Raw genomic sequence first — 21,079 nt, 5'->3', positions numbered from 1 at the left:
TTAATTATTTGAATAATACATCTTATCTTTGTTTTTTCACCATCTATTGGTGACACAGAGGTACTGCTGTTCTGTTGGAGGGAGCCATATACTCAGTCAAATATCCCTGGATTCAATATATATCTGTCCTTTGCCTCAAAGTGAAATGCAAATGCAAGGGTCACATGCAGTTGTTTGGAGACTTCATGAAATTCATTAGAAAAATTTCTGTAATTTCTGAAAAAAGAAAATGGCACTCATTTAGGACTGCATTCAAGTCCATTTCTGAGGGGACTCACATTCTGAAGTAAAATTTTATTAGCGCGCACAGTAGGGTTTAAGCTCAGCCGCCACGGCTATGCCAATCCAAGAAAACCTTCTTGATACTGACTGTGAAGAAGGTATGGCAAATTCAGCAAATCCAAAATCTTGTACATGTGAGTGATACACACACAATGATCTGACATGCTCTTTCTCTTTCTCTCTCTCTCTCATACACACACACACACACACACACACACACACACACACACACACAAAAACACAAACATACACACAGAGCAGATAAACACATGATACACAGATAAACACAAGCAATTTTACCTTCTGAGGGCAGGAATGATTAGTTCATGTGAAACAACAAACACATTAGCCTGTCTCTAAATGTGCGTTTAGTGGATAATCCAAGAGCTGAGCAGCTTCTGCAGGCACAAACTGTCTGGTCATTTACTCACTTACACATGCATGTCTGCGCGCACACACACACACACACACACACACACTCACACACACACACATACACACACACACACAAGTACACTCACATACACACAAATACCCATACACACATACGTACAAAGCTACACCTTCACAAACACACATAAACATACACATATAGCACAAACACATACTCTGCAGCATACTGTTTCACACTGCCTGTTTAAGAACTGTAGCACATGGGTGTAGAAGACTGCAAACGACTATGCATTTAAGTCAGATCCAGATAAAACATATACTTACTGAAGTAAGAAGAGGACATCTACTGTACCGTTACAGAAAACGACATCTCGACAAACAACAGCAACTACCTCCAGCATAAGCCTGAACTCTGGGAAGCTCATATCAAGTATTCATCAGTACAGATTAGTTCTTTCCAAATCCCTCTGAAGAAATATCTTCTGACATATGAAAGAGATGTTTGTTCTAGAATACTGCCAGCATGTCTATGGAATAGGCCATTGGCTTCAAATAAGCTTACAGTCTCTGTATTTCAGGATAAATAGACACAGATTTCACAAGCTTGGTCCACTCAATTCTGAAGAAGAAAAAAAAAACTCAGTCAAAACCTGTATCGTGCAATATATACAAATCTACACCAATAAAGCCTAAGCAAATTCAGCATATAACCATAAAACAAGGATCTGGAAAAAATGTGCTGTTGAATGAATGTAGCAACGTCCTCCTATGGCCTTAATTAAAAGGTGGCCTCTTAGAGTAAATGGCCTCCAGTAAAACTTTATGTCATTATAAAGACAAGGTGATAAACACAGAGTTCAGAGAGTAGGAGAAAGGCAAGAAAAGAAGAAGAGTGAAGTGAGAAAACTTGGAGATCATCCACAACATGAAGGAGGGGCATGTCTATTCCAACAGGTTTGTCACAGATTACAGAGTGAAATATGCAGCTACCTGCTTTTTCTGAAACAAGAATCTCTAATAACAGATCACAATGCATCCAATGGCCTCACAAATCGCGATTAAAGATGAATATATAATCGCAGAGGTGTACGTCCTCTCATATCTGAATAGCGGACTAACAAGGAGAGGCCCAGACAGCACTCTCCATCGCTTAAAATGGTAGCAGTTATTTAAAATTGCACTGCTGGTTGTTACTTCAGACTGAAGAAATCGTATCCCTTTTGTGAGGGCGTTTGCTGCAACAAGACGCCTAAGATGTGCTTCCCTTCACCTGCCTCTACTTCTCTCTGTCACAGTTCCATCCTTCAAAACAAGCATAAAACCTGTTATACAAAGCTTGTTTTACAAATCTCATTCTAACAAATTTATGGAACCCAGCTACCTATGTGATTCAGGGTGAGCTAAATGATTGCCTACATAGTTAAAATTATCTCTAACCAACCACAAAACAGAGTTGTTGATTGCCTGCTTGATTCCCAGCATTAGCTAGCTAACAGTGTATTATCATTGCAGAAATACAGCAGATATTCCATCCAACACTGTTTTCAATAAAATTCATCTGAAAAAAAGATTTAGATCAAGCAAGGAGGAATGCTGGCTCAGCTCAGGATCACAGCGCATATCCACAAGACATTTTCTATTGCTATGTACTACTCCATTGGTAGGAACGTCTGTGAGCCTTTGAGGGACTTGAATTTAAACCGTTGAATAAAAATAATGGCGTGCTCCTTCTGCAGTTGTCCCACCATAGATATATAAGGACAATGTTACAACAGCATAACTAGAATGACTAAGACATTTCCCACTTCATGGATGTCTTCCTTCTCATATCCCTGTGTAACTTTGAGAAAACTGCCATCTAAACAGACTTGGGGCTGTACGTAACGGAACATTTTACATTTACATTTATTCATTTAGCAGATGCATTTATCCAAAGCGACTTACATAGGTTACAGTTCTTTACAATGTTATCCATTTATACAGCTGGATATTTACTGAAGCAATTGTGGGTTAAGTACCTTGCCCAAGGGTACAGCAGCAGTGTCCCAGCAGGGATCGAACCGGCAACCTTTCGGTTACGAGCCCTGCTCCTTAACCACTATGCTACACTGCCACCATTTTGGGATGTGAAGGGGTAGTAGGATATGTGCTATTCTGAATTCAGATCTGGTTTAACGAAGCCCTTCTTTTGCAGGTTCAAAAAGGTTCAAAACTCCACTGGGACACTACAACTGCAACTTTGAATGATGTACTTAACCTGAACTGCTTCAGTAAATATCCAGCAATGTGTTGTGAATGGATAGTCTGTAAAATATAAACTGCAAATTTCTCTGATTAAGCCAAGCCAAAAAATGATGCAATGGATGAATAACAAACTGTAAAAAAGTCTTACATTAGCAGAAATTTCTTTTTACCATGTCTAATGAACAACTCTTTTTCTCATATTTTCTTCCCTTTCCCTCTTCAGCCACTTAGACTCTGTGATTGCAGAAAAAAGGCTGCAACGATGCCTCTGTGAAGACCTCCTCTGTGCGATTAAAAGTGTTCTGTAAAAAGCACTGTGAATTCTAGGTTTGTGGAAAAACTAGTTCAGCTGTTGAATATTGATAAGAGAATAGTACACATCTCTGTCAATTTTTCAACTATTTTTTTCCAACAATTATCATCTCAAACATTGTAAATTAATTACACCATCAAGAGGGTAAAAAGTTAGAGGTAAACGGATGAACAAGCACCAACTACTTAGTACATTTAGCTCCCCAACAGCAGAATTCTTTCCTTAAAAGACACACATGTTGGCTCCTTAAGAAAATAAAACTCAGTGAAAATGTTTGATTAAACTTGTATATATGAAACACCCTCCCATGGACCACTTAGCATATAGTGTGTCCAGTTTAACACTTTCCTTGGGCTGACTGTTAAATTCCTGTTGATTCTTTTTCATAAAACCAAAAAAGATATGTTTTTACAAATTCCAACAACAGTACATATTTAATGTGAACTACAGCTTACTTTCAGAGAGAAGTCCTGGTCTTCCTGTGCTTCAGAGACAAGTCCCCGAACTATTTGACCTTAAATTTAATTTAGGGATAAATGGAAGTGTTACTGTTTTCAATACAAAGAATTTTTTTCATTACTGTTAGTGAATGCTGAACTCACCAAAATGTCTGGTAACGAATAAAGTAACACAGTAATCTTTCATCACAGAACCCTTATCCAAAAGGATAAGAAAACTTAAAATCTCTGTAAAATCTCTGTAAAAGACAGTAGTATACACATTACTAAGCTTCTCTTAAGCCTAAATTACATTTTCAGTCTGCAACCCGTTGTAATGGCTACACAGAAGGATTTCTGTTTTTTTTTCCACAAACAGTAGTAATCACTGTGGGAATCATGTGAAACTTCTCTTTCATTGGGATGTCTGTGGACAAGGTAGAGCTCTCCCAGCACCAACTCCCCAAAAACAGAACAGAGGGAACCCCACTCAGCGTGAATTTATAGCATCAGCCTCCCTTTACACACAAAGAGAAAGAAAAACAACAGCAGAGTACTCTGGATGACCTCATCTTCTCCAGAAAATAACAAAGAAGAAAACCTTTTTCAATCCCCATCACAGAGAAAGTAAAGGAGCGACCAGCTCCCTCTCTCTTTCTCTCTCCGTCACTGTCATTAATCACGGCTTGTTCGCCAGGCAAGCACGTATTCATTTCTGTCATCCATAACATCGCTGAGTATTGTCACGGCATGGCTCAGTCCTCACACCTTGCCCGAAGCCAACACTTCCTCTTGGCAAAGGGTGCGAGGACAGCTGGGGTGATGCTGGAATTTCACAGCAAGAGTCCCTTATCCCTGAGCGTTTCAGGCTCCTAGTACACCATTTCACAAAGAGGCAAACACAGGAGCAGCCGTACGTATTATATTACACATTTGCTTATCTGATCTGACCTTATCCTGAGCAACATACGCACTGTCAGTTTATGCAGCTGGCCATCTACTAAAGGAATTCAAATGAAGTACCTTGCGCACGGGTACAACAGCAGTGCCACGCCTAGCAATCAAAAAGGCAACTTTGGGGTTGTAAGACCTGCTCCTTACCACTGCACCTCTCCACGACCCTACAGCTCACTGTGCTGTAACATGAGCCTGCACCCAACCATTGGACACTTGCCATTTTTCCATTGCATCAGTCTACAAAAATGAGAGCCTATGAGAGTTGAAAAAATTATATATATTATATACAAATTTAGGCAAGTGGGACTGTTCATGTCAATGATGCATCACAGTTAGGTGCTGAGTAGAGAGCTGAGATTGCAGAGATTTCAGAGATTTAGGCCCACATACCTCTTCAGCTCCAAACAAATACGTTACTGCTTATGTTTTCATCCACATGGCTCTTTGTCAGGTAACTTAAACAATGACATTCCACATGGACTGAGACATTCTGAAAAGCAGTTCTAAAAAACCCTACAAAGCAGTTTCATTGTTGCTAGTATTTACTGAAGACAGTAGACGGCAAGTATAATGTTTATTACAGAATTATCAGTGATTAAAAATGCCAATTTTATCACTGAATACAATAACTAATTAATATTTACATATGTCATTTTTTTGCTTCTATATTTTTTGAGTTTGGCACCAAGCTAGAGAGGGTTTATTTGTTTGTATTGTTTTGTTTTTCTTTCCACAGGGGAGGAAACCGCAATATGCATCCTGACAGTAATGATGTCAACTGGTCATTTAGATCGCGAAGCTAATTCATTTAAATAAATAATAAATACTCATGCTAAGTATCATTAAATAAATAATCCCTCCTCTGAATTTTTTTTCCCCACTAAAACCCTGCCAAGCAGTCAGTTTTCACAGGCGGCTTTAGACGTCGGCAAGAAGTCAGTTTTCAACATTTAAATCGGCTTTTAAGTTTTTACAGCTGCCCGCTGGCAGGCCTGGAAAGTGGGGTCTGTCGGGGCTGCAGCGCTGTAACGCTAGGTTTGCTATGAATTAAATATTAGAGTAAGAATGATTTATTTGCCTTATTAAAGCTGCAGAAGAGGTGGATTAAATTTTCATTGCGGCACAGTCTGTTTTTTATCTTATTTCTGTACAACCGGCATGTCCAAAGATGGCGAAGGGACCTCATTCTGCAGGAATGCAAATATGGGAAAGGTGAATACCATTTTGGAAAACAATATACAGCCACCTCTCACAAAAGGTAACAGAGTTGTAGGGGTTTGCAGCTGACAACAGAAACAAGTAATCTTCATCCATCTACTACTGTCCGTTATACCCAAAATCTAAATACAGCTGATTAGCATGAAACAAAGCCGCACTTAACTACCACTAACTGTTTTTCCTGTTTAAATGTCTTAATTATATTGTACTTACTATTATTTTAATTCATCTGTTTTATTAATTGTGTTTCATCATGGAACAAGGAAAACATCTATTTTGTGAAGTGTATGATTTTTATCATACTTGGTGCCATGGAGCAGATACAGGATGTCAGAAGATATTATTTACAGTAGTAGAGAATATGCAGAATTAGATTTCAATTAAGTAGTACGGGTGCCGTTTCATTAAAATATTGAGGAGCTTTATTTACATACTACAGACCAGGTTTGCTTGTTCCAAGTTTGTCCTGAAAGCACTGACAAATGAAAGTGGAAAAAAAAAGTCCCAAAGAACATCTATAATAAATATGACAAGCCAGCTGCGACACTTACTGCAAAATAGCACAAATGCGAGCAAATATACTGAGACTGAGACAATGACCGTTTGATGATGCTGGAACAACCTTTCCCACAGAACACGCACTGACGTTCCTGCCCGAGGGAAGCATCCTGCACCGAAGGTTTTTCACATTAAATGTGAAACAGACTGAAAATGAACTCCGAGTATCTGCCCCAGTCCCTCCACCCCCATTCCCTGCCCCTTGCGTAAGGTTTCTCACTGAAACTCTGCAGCTAACGAAATGGGGAGATCTATAAATAGCAGCAACATTACCATCACAGTGCTCTCTGTGTGCCGTTCTTCTCTGCTCAACTCTAATACCCCTCCGCTATTCCGAAAAGACAGCATTCAGATCTTCGCTAGTCTCGGGATGCTGAATCAAGAAGCCTCAGAAAACATGTATGTCCCTGTCAACCAATCATCTTTTTAAGCCACTGCTAGTAATCTTTTTGGAAACATGATATAATGGATCTAAGTGGATTTTATTAGGCATTCATAATGTATATATCATTTAATGGTCACACCCTTGTCATCAGTATACATAAGCATTATGGTCAGTTGATAACTGATATAAGGTATGAAGCATGTAATTATGATGGCATAACCTCAAATACCACGTTTTCTCTGAAAACAATTTGATAGAGGTTATGTGTGCTTATGACAATTTTTGTTATTTATTATGCAGAGCTTATTAAGAACCCTACACAAGGCCCAACTCTGGTGCAGTATTACTATGAATGTCATGTTACCATCCTCAAGCTTCAATCTGTTGCCCTGATCTATTACTGTGACACTCACACAGGTCTTCTTTCATTTTGAACATCATCCCTCAATTATGAGAAAATGCTGACAAAATGAGCATAAATGGATCATTCCTCATCATTCTATTTTTTTACACAAACATCTATACAAAAATAACGTATAAAAAGATATATAAAAACATGCTTTTTGATGTTGGTTATATGTTTTTGGTGTAAATTCCATTCATTGATCATTCATTACTAACTTTGATACTCTCGAATCACTGTTACATCACCATTCCATTACTTTACCCTGATCATGATTTTAAAAACTCAAACAACATCCAAAATGCATTTACTTAATTCTTCTAAAACACGCATGCACAAATAGAGCGAGGAGATTCTTTTGACGCTCAGTAGGCATCCATGTCACATAATACAAGCACAAGAGATACTCGAGGTAACAGTGAAACTGGTAATAATAAAAACGTAGAACACATTACATTAATAACAGGAGTAGATGCTATGAGATTAAAGTAAAGCCCCTGAGCAAAGCTGTTTGCTGAGAGAGAGAGAGAGAGAGAGAGAAAGAGAAAAAAGGGTTATATATATTTGCTATGACAGTGCAAGATGAAATAGCGTTTGAATAATTTCATTACCCATCAGGTGTGAAAAGGACGTGTGAACATCAGGCACGCAGGGGACGTTTGGCAGTGTCTCCCTAATGCCATCTTTTACTCAATAAAATATGCGTGATAAACGGGGATTTTGTGTGGACGGGTTTTTAAGCACTCATTCCCAGTGACAAAATTATTGATGACAAATTACCACAAATGGTACTCATTTCATATACACCTGTCAAGGCGGGGGGGTGTAAAATATTAAAATGGTCGTGATGGGCAGAACATTTACCGTTTTTTATTAAAATGTAACGTTTCGCTACTGAGCACAGTTTACCCTGTGGGAAAGAATAGCTGACAAGCCAAAACTGATGTGAAGTTCATCAGCTGGCCTCTCTCACATGTGAGGAGAGCTCCGCTCTGGGCAGGAACTCCCTCAGTCCTGAGGTCTGACTCACAGCAGGCTGTGGCGGAATCGCAACACAAAAGCATCTGGTCGTACAGAGGGGCACCGGTGTTGTGGTCATTTGTCTTTTTTTAGGGAAAAAACCCCTAGTTCAGCCCCAGTACTTGTTCAGGGTAAATAGCACCCTCCCCACCACTGGTCCGTCGTCAGTCTTCACATCAGTTTAAAAGCCTCGAAGGAATTGAATTAACGTGGCAATAAATATTACAATGTTATGCGACGCAAAAAAAGAAAGAAATTGATCAAAGTTTACAAGCAAACTGGATTGCCGGACTGTAATGAGATCACGGTAATAAAACCAGGTTATTTATTCCTGCCCTCACCGTCATTGGCCGGGGAACAGGATGTACTCTGTGAGAGGAGAAAATGGAGAATCTTGCCTGTGTATCATTCATAGAAGCACAGAGACAAGTTCATTTGGGGTGGGCCCAAGCTTTGGAGAAAAAGGTAGAAGACAAGAGGGGTGCCCAAATTCAACATCTGTCAGGTGGTGGATGGAACACATTCAACGTCTGTCAGTTGGTGGATGGAACACATTCAAAGTCTGTCAGGTGGTGGATGGAAACATACACACTTGAGGTCAGTCAACAATCAATTTGTTTTTAAAAAATAATTGCGTGCCCTACTTATTTTTCGATACGAAGGCACACTGCTAACTCCTAGACAGTGAACACAGCTCTGAAGGGAACCACAATAGTACAAAAAAAATAATAATAACACAGCAGTAGTTCTATGTTACCTGACAACAGACAGGAGTGTCAAAAGCTCCAGTCAGTTCTTTGCATCTCCAGCAGGCTGTCCTAAGGAAAACCGATCCCACCACCCCTGTCATGCCTCGTTACCCACTAAGATGTACAGTTTACAAAATTCCGCAATTAACCTGCAGAAATATCATTGAAGGAGGCTAGCTAATTGTTATGCTGGTTGCCATGAAGGCTCATTTGCATAAATTGTGTGAGGGGAAAGAAAAAAAGATGCAATTATGCTGAGCACTTTCACAGGAGCCCACACTTCCAGTGATGAAGAGAAAAGAGGTGGTGGGGGGAACAAACAACAGCTATTCATCCACCAGCCCAGTAAAAGACAAACATGTTTCTCTATACTCAACGAAACTGGGATGCGGTGGGGGTTAGCAGCAGTGTCGTGCCATGGTAAGGAGTAGGGTTTGTAACCCATGGTTTAGTTCTCAGGTGGGGCACTGATGCTGTACCCTTGGGAAATATATTTTACCTGAATTGCTTCAGTATAATATCCAGTTGTGTAAAAGGACAACATATGAAAACTATGAGCCATATAAGTTGCTGCAGATAATGCAAAATGTAAAGGAATTGCCAATGGCATGATCCACAACCTAGTATGTATTATTATTATTATTATTATTATTATTATTATTAGTTCAGTTTTTACAATTATACCAAATGCCATCAAAATAAATAGCACATATTTATTTGCCTCATACGCTCTGTCTCAGAGGGGTCTTGAAATTGACACTCCCTGGTGATTTTAGAAGTACTTTCCTGCTCGGTTCTTCCATTTCGGTAGTTCACAGTAATGATTTAACTGAGTCTCACCACTGTTTAGTGCACCCTTACATCTGTCCCATCAAACTGAGAGGGAAGACCTGCATGTGCGCAGTCCAGGGACACATAAAGACATAACATACAGCGCTGCTGCTAGAGATGTGGCGATTAAGCAGAAGGATTGTATGACCTGGGAGAGTATCCCCGTTCCGCCGCATTAGGCCCGGCCGTTTACTGCTGGTAGTTTCCTGTATGGAGCTCTCTCTCTGGCCCTTGAGCAGCCATAGGTCAGGAAAACAAGGAGGCAGGAGGCTGTGAGTATCAGCCGCTTGGAACCAGGAGGTGTGTAAAAGCCTCTTAGTGAGCGCTCAGCCACTCTGAACCGTGCTCTCTAATCTGGACTGTAATTACGACAGCTCTGGAGACTACCCTGCTCTCACAGAAAATGTTCCTGTTCTGTGCCAAACATCATTTTTCTGGGATATGCTATCTCTGTCTAACGATCTGTGAGGGGACCAGTCTGAAAATTGACGTGCCTCTCCAATGAATGTGAAATTGTTGCACAGTCAAGTTTAGTTAACACACATGTATTGGTTTCAATGTTATTACCAATTTGGAAACAAAATTAGGGGTCTGGTGCTCCGAAACCAGGTAATCGCAGTATAATGATGCTACAGGAGTTACTTGGTTGTTTTTTTGCCATTAGCAACATACTGTGGTGGATTTTCAGGTAACCACAAGTTAACAGTATTATCACATTATCACCTCCTTTTATGCTGTGCTGTAAAGTAAACGAGTAGGAAGCTGTGTCTGAATCTTTTGACTCAGGTACAAATCGGGACTTATTGGAACTCAAAAAGTAATTGGAACACAAAAATTCTACTGGTGTGCCAAATGATTCAACCCCTGCAGAACTAGAAATGCTCCTAGAGCTGTTCCTGTATTAGCACCTGCACAGGTGCATAGGAACAGCACTGGATATTTTCGGGTGCTCTGCTTGAAGCGTATGCTTGGCAGACTAAGATTAAAAAAAAAAAAAAAACCTGTCTGGGGAAGACACTGGTGGCTGACATTTTTTCAGTACACAGCAGAGCTCCAATCTTAAAATGCTGGTTCACATTAGGGCTTATGATTGAACACACTGGTACAGCAACAGCCCCAAAAATTAACACAAACATTAACATTCTTTTCTATGATGGAATGCTACAATCATACCTGTGTTATTCCATACATCTCTGCAAGCTAAAAAAGGGATATATTTAGAGTTTGTTTGTCATGATCACACTTCTCCTTCTTGAATGGTTTTCACTCTCCGCTGTCATTTCAGATCATTGCTTTCAATGAAAGGAATAAGGTTCAATATATTGCCAAGAGAAACAATCCTCAACGAACGGATGTCAATGGTCTCTTTAGCGTTGAGGAGATTATGCACAGGGGGGACTTCCAGAGCGTATGCAATGTCTTCTGGTGAATGGCACAGAAAGAAGCATTTCTGTTGTTCGCGTTGAAAGAGAATAAAAACTGCATTCTTTACACAAGAACTGCAGGCTGTGGAGTCTGAAGACTAAAAATAAGTTAACACAAATGTAATGTATGTTATTTACCACACACCTTCAACACCCAGTCAAATCACACACTGCTTTACTGTACATCATAGGGTGGGAGCAAAATGTTTCAAAGGGTGTTAATTATGAAACTGTCAGATGTAGCTGATATGTAGAAACGTTAAAAAAACAACACTTAAAATTAAACACTTAAAAGCACACTTCAAACAATGCACTCTCCTCCGTTGGCTTCAGCTTCCCTATTCAAATCTAGATGGTGGTTTCGGAAAGGTAGGGGACACACAGTACAGACAAAAATGACAAAGCAAAGGAGAGAAACCGCTGAACACATCTGAAGGAGAACTCTTCCTCACATCCTCATAGTCGGTTCTTGTGAATACACAACTCAGAGAGACAGAGCGGAAAAAAAGCACCACGGCTAAAAAAAAAAAAAGCTCAGATTTACTGACAGGCAAATGACTTCATGCTGCCAGTTAATCTCATTCTTTGCATAATGGCCTGTAATTAGCATATCAAAGTGAATTAACACTTCTAGGGGCAGAAGCAGTGGGAAAATTTGCTCTGGGCTTGAAACTGCAGCTCAAGGGGGTGCCGGGATATAAACTGAAGCACCAGAAGCAGCCTTTTTGTTGCATTGCTGAAATGCTGCACTCTTTTTAGGCACCCTGGGCCCTTCTGTCTCCCTTTAGCGAGAGACAATGAGGGCTTTCGTGACAGTTTCCCACTGGATAAAAAAAAAAATAAAGTTACAGCGGCCTTCACTGACTATCCTGCCTCTGTGAATCAGGACAAAACAGCCCCGCACACACACTGAGAAGCCTTTATGTGCAGGTAAACCTTCCCATGTGCGCATTCCAGCACAGCCCCAGACAAAGCTCCCCCTTTTAACCGCAATCAATGTTGATGATGATGTTGACGCAAACCATCGACATTTCCCAGGTCCTGTTAGGCATGTCCTGTGTCCCATTCATAAAGCAAGGTTTGTACAGGAGTAACAAGAGGTCAAACGCTTTGCATATGGGCACAACAGCAACATTCCACCTGGGAATCAGTCATGTATTTGCAATTGCAATGATGACTAGAGCAATATGGAAAAAGCACATACAGCCAGGTATCGCAGTGATTCACTTTCTGGGTGGGACCTAAACCTAAATAAAAGACTGTGACCCAACATGCTTCTTGAGCCTAATTACATTCTTACTAATGTGACAAACATTCTTAACTGATTGGCTGTGGGTAAAACACAGCCTGATCAAGCAAGCTGCTGGCCGAGTCCCGCTGCTCAATCCAGTCGGAGGAGGCTTCCTGCATATGCAATTCAAAGGTTATTCTCTAACTGTAAACCCTTCCAAATATTTCAGCACGGTCAAGATCAGCACATGACAACTGCTTAGTCTTAAAGCTTTGCATAATGATTTCTGCGGTCTTTAATCCAAACCAGAGAGCTTTTGCTTATTTTAATACTCTCTGTCTCTCTCTCTCAAAGCATTTTTCTGTCACCGATTGCATGGTTACCAAACAAACACTTCAGATTCAATTTATCACCTCTGGCTCACTGTTGTATTAGAATGATACACAAATGGTCTCATGCGCTTTTCTCCGATAATGTTTTGTTCTGAAAATAAATTAGCTTATTTTCAAACAACATGTTTACATTGCTAAATACAGAAGTGTAACCAGAAAGATCTCTGAAAAATATATTTAAGTCATATTCTTCTCAAAAATATATTAAAATCATATTTCTTCACTTTTTTAAATGAAAAACAATTACAAATTCACGTAAGCCATCCATAATATCTAAAATCCAAACAGTTTGTAATATGTTTTGTAACAGTTTTTAGGTTATTACTTATTATGTAAGTCTCTGTCTAAGATTTCATGTCAATATAAGGACATTTTTTAGAGGTCAGTAATTATATAGTCTTTAATTTCGGTGGGGTTTCATATTTTGTTGAAAAGCATTGGTCCAGCAGATACTGTGTGGGTTAGTTGAGTCCTATACAGACCCAGTTTCACGCATTGACAATGATCATAATATGAAGTTCATAGCAATGGAACGCAATTGGCTTTGCTCCACCAGAATAGAGTGGATTTTGTTGGCCAAGGGTCCACTCCCCTTGCTGTTGTGGTACCACAGACAATCTATTATGACCAGATATTCAGCTTCTGCACTCTTGTCTGTAAGATTCTTGTTGGTAATGGGAGGTTCCGATGCCAACTGCGTTCCAATGTTAACAATGAATGTTCTGTTTTAGACCACACCCCCCTCAAGAATGTTCATAACCCACCAGCAAATCAGAACACTTTTAGTTTCAATAATGGCAGAAACAGAATTTTCAGTGTGGAACACATCCATCTGATGATCTGGTCCATATCTACAAAATCTGTGACCTGCTCTAGTGACTCATAAGGTGCTAGCGACATCATGTCAGTGCAGATGTATCTGTCCTACAACTGCTTCACTGTGGTGCACTGTGGGACTTGTAGTATTAAAAATAGCCATTGGCTGTATGTGGGTGTATCACAGGATTGCATTTGTCTCGCTTCAGTGCTCCCACATGGGCACTGTGGGACTTGTAGTGTGAAAAATAGCCACTGGCTGCAAGTGAGTGTATTGGAGGATTGCATTTGTCTCGCTTCAGTGGTCCTGCACAAACACAGAGAGTATACGAAGAGGCATGCCTACTGTAATAAAACTGCTGATTCCAAATTGGATGAAAAGGGGGAAAAATATAAATAAAATTCTAAAAAAAAGCTCCTGTCCATCAGGAATATATTGGGAGAGGGCACTCTTATTTAAAGAGGAAAATAATATGTATTATTCTGTTTCAAAAAGGCAGTGCATCACTTAAAATTACCCCAGTGAGTCATTAAAAATAAAGCAGTCCAACCTAGTGAACAAAATAAAAAAGTAAAAAAAAACAACACTTTGTAACTTTTAAAAAATGTATTATTCCACAAAGAAATGGAAGAACATGTAGTGAAAAGTCAAATTCAGACTCACTCTTCAGACACACAAGATGATCTCATTCCACAAGCCCCTTACAATAAGACACTGTTCTTGACACAGCTCCAAAAGAGACAAAAGAATGCATTAAAATTCCAATACCAAACATGACTTATGAAAATCTAAAAGAAATACAAGGAAATATAGGTATAAAAAATGTTACATGAAAATGACACATTACTAGACAAAGAATGTGTCTAGTAGTATAAGAAGGATAACAGATATTTACAGCCACTTATCTAGTAAATAAGTTCATTTAAATAATTAGAATACTTAGGGACATTATTATATTTCACATATTTAGTCAAGGCTTTCACTGAGAGGCGACATGATTATATTATCCTGATGCTGTATATGTGTTCATAGTAAGAGAATTTCACAAAGAGGAGCTGGGATACGAGCTAACAAACACACACACTCACTGATAGAGAGAGAGAGAGAGACTGGTGTTTGCAAATATCTGCAAATGGAGATGGGACATCTCTGACATGCTGACATGCTGCCCGGTTAGTCCCACAGTGCGAGCCAATGTGTTCTCTGTGTTGGATTTATGGTACTGTACTGCAGTTACAGTTCCTACTACACATGCGTTCTTTCTTTTGTATGGGGTTGTGGCATCCTCTAGCATTGTAAGTTCCCTTTGTTCAGACAGTATGCTGTGGTTCTTTGGACTTTTAGTGATTTCAGAAAAGTTTTATTCACCACTAGGCTGAAACTATAACTGATTGCTTTCCATTTCTTCCTCCCTCTCTCTCACACACCCACCTACCAACAACCCATGCACACCCTTTTGGTTTTACTATCTTCACGACACCACTTCAGACTTTAAATCTCACATCTGAAAAAAAAAAAACTGCTTCACAACCCTGGTTCTGATGTGACGTGCGTTTCATACTAGACTTTTTCCCTGTTAATAAGGCTTTATTGAGCTGTTAATTGAATATTGATATGTATTTGACATCTCTGCAATTAATCTGCTATAACTTGGCTGTGAAGGAAATGCACAGTTTGTACTAATACCAAGATGAAATTGTTTGTTCTGTATGTAATTCGTTTACATCTGTCCTTCGCCTTGTTACAAACTTACAATCAAATTAGCCTTCACCAATAACTTGGAATAACTGTCTGAATTGCTAACATGTATAATGGATGTATATAAATAGAAATCACTTAAACACACACTTATCCACATCCTTCATTTGTTAAACGAATAACATTGTATTGAAGTAATACTTAAGTCAGATTGAATTTAATTAACCGCTCAGTCATGCCATCTTCATCAACAGCTCTGCCAGAATTAAAACAAGCAAATGCTTGCATCCTCCCAGAATTAGTAAAAACTAAGCCAGTCGGTTGTAGTGTGCTGTGACCATATTTGCCAGTTGTAACACTATTTTTGTGGCCACTGATATCCTTTTAACAACAGCCTTTATTTTCCCATCCCTCCTGTAACACAAAAATTACATCACTGAGGGATAATGTGTATTTTCCGCCAACCATATCTCTGCATTACAAGGCACACCCTCTCTGACAGGTCCAATTTAAAAATTAATTTGACTGAGTGACTAATTGATTGGCTTATTGATTCATTCGTTGCAATTTATTTCATCAAGGTTCTACAAAGTTGTTCATCTACCGTTAATGGAATGTAGCTGTGCTTTCGTTCCTCTCATCAACTTAAGTACATCTGCTGAACAAACCCGGTGCAACAAATCTAACATAAGAAGGAAGTTTAATGTTGTCGGCAGCTAGACGTTTGAACAAAGCTTTCAAAAAATGAAGGTTAGTAGCAAGACGATATTCATTATAATTTTCAAAAAAGCTAAGGCACATTCATATATCCTCAGATTTAAAACTACACTCATAACACACACACAAAATCCAAGTAATAAAAGCCCATCAGCTGCAACCCCAGGCAGGAGCCCACCGTTTGAACACCACCTATGCGTTCGTCCTCTGAACATACGAAAGGAGCGTCGACTTAGCTTGAGTTCTAATGTGCTTTATCGTGAATCGGGGACTAATAAATTAGTAAATGGAAGGGGAAACATCTCAACATAGCAGGCTGTTATCTCATTTAGGTTACTTTAGCACACACCTTTCTAAGATGTCCTGTAGTTTCTAATTTGAATGATTTGGAATTTTCAGAGGACAGCAGGCTCCCAGTCAAATTGCTTAACACTAACATTATAAGATCATATATCTTATAAAACAAATCAAGTTCGATTGTCGCGAACCATTATTGTATGACCTGTGCAGGTGCGAATACTCCAGCGGTTTACTTAACCCAGCCTTAGTGTAATGGCATTACAATAGCCTAACACATTAATGCAAATATTTTAAACGCAAGAGAGTTGTGTGGAATATTATGAAATAACCCTTCTTAGAGTGTACTTCTGCCACTACACTCGGCTTTTCTATATTTAACCTTGCCTTTAAAGCTTTAAACTACTGAATAGACTTCATCCATCTGCACGAGAAAAAGCGTACACGCATTTTTGTTTTTTGCTCCGTCTCATTCTTTCTAACAGAAACCAGTTGTTCCATTCAAGTTGTACGTCCTCAGTATGTGAAGTAAAAGTTTCACAACAATCGGGCCAATAGGTACACCCTGCAAAATGTTATTTATTTATTTTTTTTATCACGTACTAACGCGTGACATTGTGTTAATTCTTCCGGGATCTGAAAAGCGTGACATTTAGCTAAAGTGTTTGTGACATGAAGCCCTTGACACTTGTAAGATTTCTTACAAGTTATTGTCCGCCTGTGTTTTTACAGAGCTCATTAATCTACTTCCGAGCGCTATTCATTCACCCACAACCTCATCGAAAGGGTGAAACTGACGGGTCAACTTCATTGATTGCAGATGCTATCCACTTGTGTGGGTTGCATCATATATGCATTATCAAACACATAATTGTAATCACAACTTTATAAAGCAAAGAGGGATACAGCAACTCTTCAATAAACTATACTCCCCCTTTTCAGCGCATCGCTTCATTCTAGGTTGAGGTGCAGCAGTCTTTTCTGCCACGAAACTCTTTCACAATTAGCCTACTATCATTGTGAGGACTACCAATGCATCTGCGGTCCAAACTTACTCTGTAAAACTCCGCTGGAACGAACACGCAGGAATGAACTTCATGTAAACTGTGAATCTGATACGGCTTAACATGTGTTCATTACACTTTATCACATTAACAACGTACGTGGAATTCATTCGTGCATGTGTAAAATCGTGTTTACGTATCTTTACTGAGAAAACAAAATACTATTCGTATGTTATCCTTATGGAAAGCTAACTGAAGCTGAATGTGACTCTAAGAATTTGATTTAGAATTAATTTAATGCTTTGCGATGAACTACTACGTTCAATGTCCAGAATTCTGTTCACGTTCTATATGTTTATCATTCCTTAACGCGTGGCGATATTGCTCCCTTAATGGGGAGAGCTTTAACACGGAGCTCATTAAAATTACCATCATCAACAGTACTGCCAGTCCAGCCAGCATCTAAACCTGACTGCTTTTAGTCAAGTCAGTCTGTCAGTAGACTAATCCAATAGACCATGCCAGTAGCAGTTCCAACATCAAACGCTTCGATTAGGGCCATGGAGACAGGAAAGCAATCAGGCTATTTCACAATTAATAACAGTCCTATGTGAGATATATCCACATCGCATTGATTAAATGTTTACTAAAATGTATCATGCTCAATATGCCATTTGCGCTCCTTTGCAATTCACTGTGAACTAATGCTTCAGCAGACTGTTCAATTCAGCGCAGTACGAAGACGTGTTTCATCAAAAAGCGTACACATCCTCTAAGATAAGGAGAATTTGAAAAGGCTACCCTACGCAGAAGCAGGCGCTTGCTGGTCGCCTACTGCGTGTTCTCTCCCAGTGAGGCAAAAGGAGACGAAATAACTACCTGCCCTCCCTTGAACATGACCAACCTTACAATCGTAGACCTTGGGTTATTTGATGGAATGGGCTGTAACCGTCACAACATTTCGGCTGTTGTTGTGAATATGCTTGGATTGCTACGAGTATTCGCTACAATCAGATCAGGGGGTAATAGACAAAAAGACCAAAGATGGCGGTACAGAGCATTCTGAAGCACTACATTGATGCCTTTTCTTAATGATCTTGTTCACCACCTCCTTTTCTGCGAGTGTCAGTAACATATGGAAACGCATAGCCAAATTCTTACCTGTTTTCTCCTTAATCTCACAGAGGACGCTGAACAGGGCGGGCTTCATTCGGTGGCAATTCAGTCCATGTTTTCTGATTCGATAATGCAAGAGAAATAAAAAATACACATAATCACTTTCAATATACAACTATATTGGATTAATAAACACAAATGAACAGGCCATGTATATTTATAATCGTATTCTATTTCGTATTTTGTTGGTTTAATCTTTACAAATATGTGGACTAGTTGTATCGGGCCATTGTCTTGTCACTTGCAAGTTACAGGCAAAAGAAAATATGTTCCCAACAAGGTATGACATTAATGTTCTGATTCGATGCTTATGTAACTATAACGCACCTTCATGTGTGGTGCAGCCGTGTTTATTCATAACTTTGAGTTAAGATGAGTATAAGGTCACATGCGATGATAACGAATAGTTAAAATAAAAGAGCTGTAAACTTTATCTTGAAAGTTGATCTTGTGGAGTTTGCAACTCTTGGGAGAAATACCGTTTCATATCGACGTCTTTATACCGGACTTACTGCTAATTAAAGCCAGTCTGATGCATGTGTTAAAAGCGTTGTAAAATATTTAGAGAACAAAATCTAGCTATTGCATTTTGCAACGTTACAAGTACAAATCTAAAATGCAGAGAGAGCACCAACATATTTTCACCCCACACATGCCATGCGTGACGCGGTTCAAATGGTCAAGCATAGCAAATTGAATTGATTAAGCAGAACTCATGCACGCAGAACGGCGAAACCTCGCATAAGAGCTGCATAAGTAGCTAAAATATTACGACAATGATTCATATCCACAATGTTGCATGGGGCCTCTGTTGCCTGTAATTATTTTACTATAAAAAGTGCATTTACATATAAGATCCTAAGAATGAAAATACATTCGTTTTAACAGTGAATGGGTAAGATAAGCACATGGCAATACAATCACTGATGTGCAACAAACTGAACTGTTTGTTAGGCAGTTTATAAAAGGAACCAACTTTGCTTGTGCCTCATCCAGGCTTTGGTCAGTAATGGTCATTATCTGATGCAAAATATCCCCAATATCTTGTTTTCTTCCGTCCCCATCCGTCCCTTCGTGGCCGTGCGGAGGCGGCAGTGCCATCCCTCCTGGCGCCGAGAGTCCAGCCAAGCTGATACCGCTGAGAGACTGCATCATCCGGGCTTGCTCGTCCATAGTCTGCCGCAGCACAATCAATGCACTTCTTACAAGCCAAGCGAAGAGAAACGAGATTTCTTATCAAATCACATACAAACGCTATTGTTGCGCTAAGTCAAGAGCAAAAGAGCAAAACTATCATTTAAAAAGATAAATTTGTAGGTTACGAGAGAGGATCAGAGAGAGCGCGAAGGATTGTCCCAGAATCTACTTTTTCCTTTAAAAATGTTTTTTTTTTTTTCTGTTTTCTTCACTCCACGATCCAAAGTACCATACAAAAATTAATGTGATCAGTATCTGTGCTCGTAATTGAAGTATGTATCTATAATCCTTTGCCTATTATCACTTGGGTATTGAGATGACAGCTCCTGTTCTTTTGAACCTATTGGAATCTTCTGGTCAGTTGGTCTTTTTGTTTGATTTCCCGTCTTCGGTATGACTGCAATAGCTCCTGACAGATTCCTGCAATGCGCTCGTAATCTTCTTGTAATTCTGTCTCCTCGTTAAAGTCCTCTTGCAAACTTGTCCAAATCCCCATTTAGATCAGAGCACAAATCCTCCAAAGACAGCAAAGGACCACATCTAAAAAGGAATAAAAACAATAATAATAAAAACATACAGCCCGCGACCTGTATTAAATGGACAGTTGCAAAAAGCAGGTGTATGTATTCTCACTGAACAGGAAAAAGTTAAATGAGTAGCACCTGCGATAACAATCAATCGTGATGATAATGAATATGACGATAAAAGTTAGCCGATAAAAAGTAAGACGATAACAATGTAAAATTTATTTGTACGTTTTACAGCATTAGTGGGGAAAATAGAGGAGGATACAATTTCCAAAAATAATTACAGGCTGCAAACACCAATACGCAAAAAAATATCTCCGGGTTGAAATTTATGATCCCAAATCTCTGACTGTGTGCTTATGTTGTTTGATGGTGGCGGCAGTCCGCGATTGACAATGTGCCAGCGGCACTCGGTCAGTGCAGACGTGTCAAAACAGGAGCAGGGAGAATAAAACAATACAAAATCGAAATAAAAATGCACGCTCCACCCCCGAGAGGAGGGGTCGATGTCCTTCTCGCAGAAGCCCCCAAAACAAAATGCTGGAACTCCACTAATGATAGTAGTTATGATAATAGTATTGAAAAAGTACCCAAAATATATAAAAACACGCGCGTTCTACTATCTCTTTGCTTTACTTAGGGCAGCAGCAAAATACCATCACCGTAAACTCCCAGGAAACATTTGTGATCCATCATACCATTAAAAGCAAGTGCGCGCACTCCAAATCCTGCTCAGTGCATTGATAGGGAACTCATAATGAATTGCTTGGACAGTCCGCTTCTTATGCGACCCGCAGTACTACCCTACC

General features: G+C 39.5%; 1 protein-coding gene across 2 annotated transcripts in view; it reads right to left on the bottom strand.

The window, feature by feature from the left end:
* The window catches only part of LOC118778507 (pre-B-cell leukemia transcription factor 3-like), a 68,898-nt gene extending 47,819 nt beyond the window's left edge, over positions 1-21,079 (bottom strand). For both annotated transcript variants that reach the window (XM_036530055.1, XM_036530056.1), the window contains exons 1-3: positions 20,969-21,079; positions 19,523-20,283; positions 18,532-18,605 (exon numbers count right to left, since the gene is read on the bottom strand). In XM_036530055.1, coding sequence (XP_036385948.1) covers positions 18,532-18,605; positions 19,523-19,719 — 271 coding nt within the window. In that variant the 5' untranslated portion in view covers positions 19,720-20,283; positions 20,969-21,079. The remainder of the gene's footprint in view (positions 1-18,531; positions 18,606-19,522; positions 20,284-20,968) is intronic.

Source organism: Megalops cyprinoides, chromosome 5 (assembly GCF_013368585.1).
Source record: "Megalops cyprinoides isolate fMegCyp1 chromosome 5, fMegCyp1.pri, whole genome shotgun sequence".
NCBI classification, from domain to species: Eukaryota; Metazoa; Chordata; class Actinopteri; order Elopiformes; family Megalopidae; genus Megalops; species Megalops cyprinoides.
The sequence above is the reverse complement of the archived record's forward strand: the minus strand, read 5'-3'. Positions and strand labels throughout refer to the sequence as shown.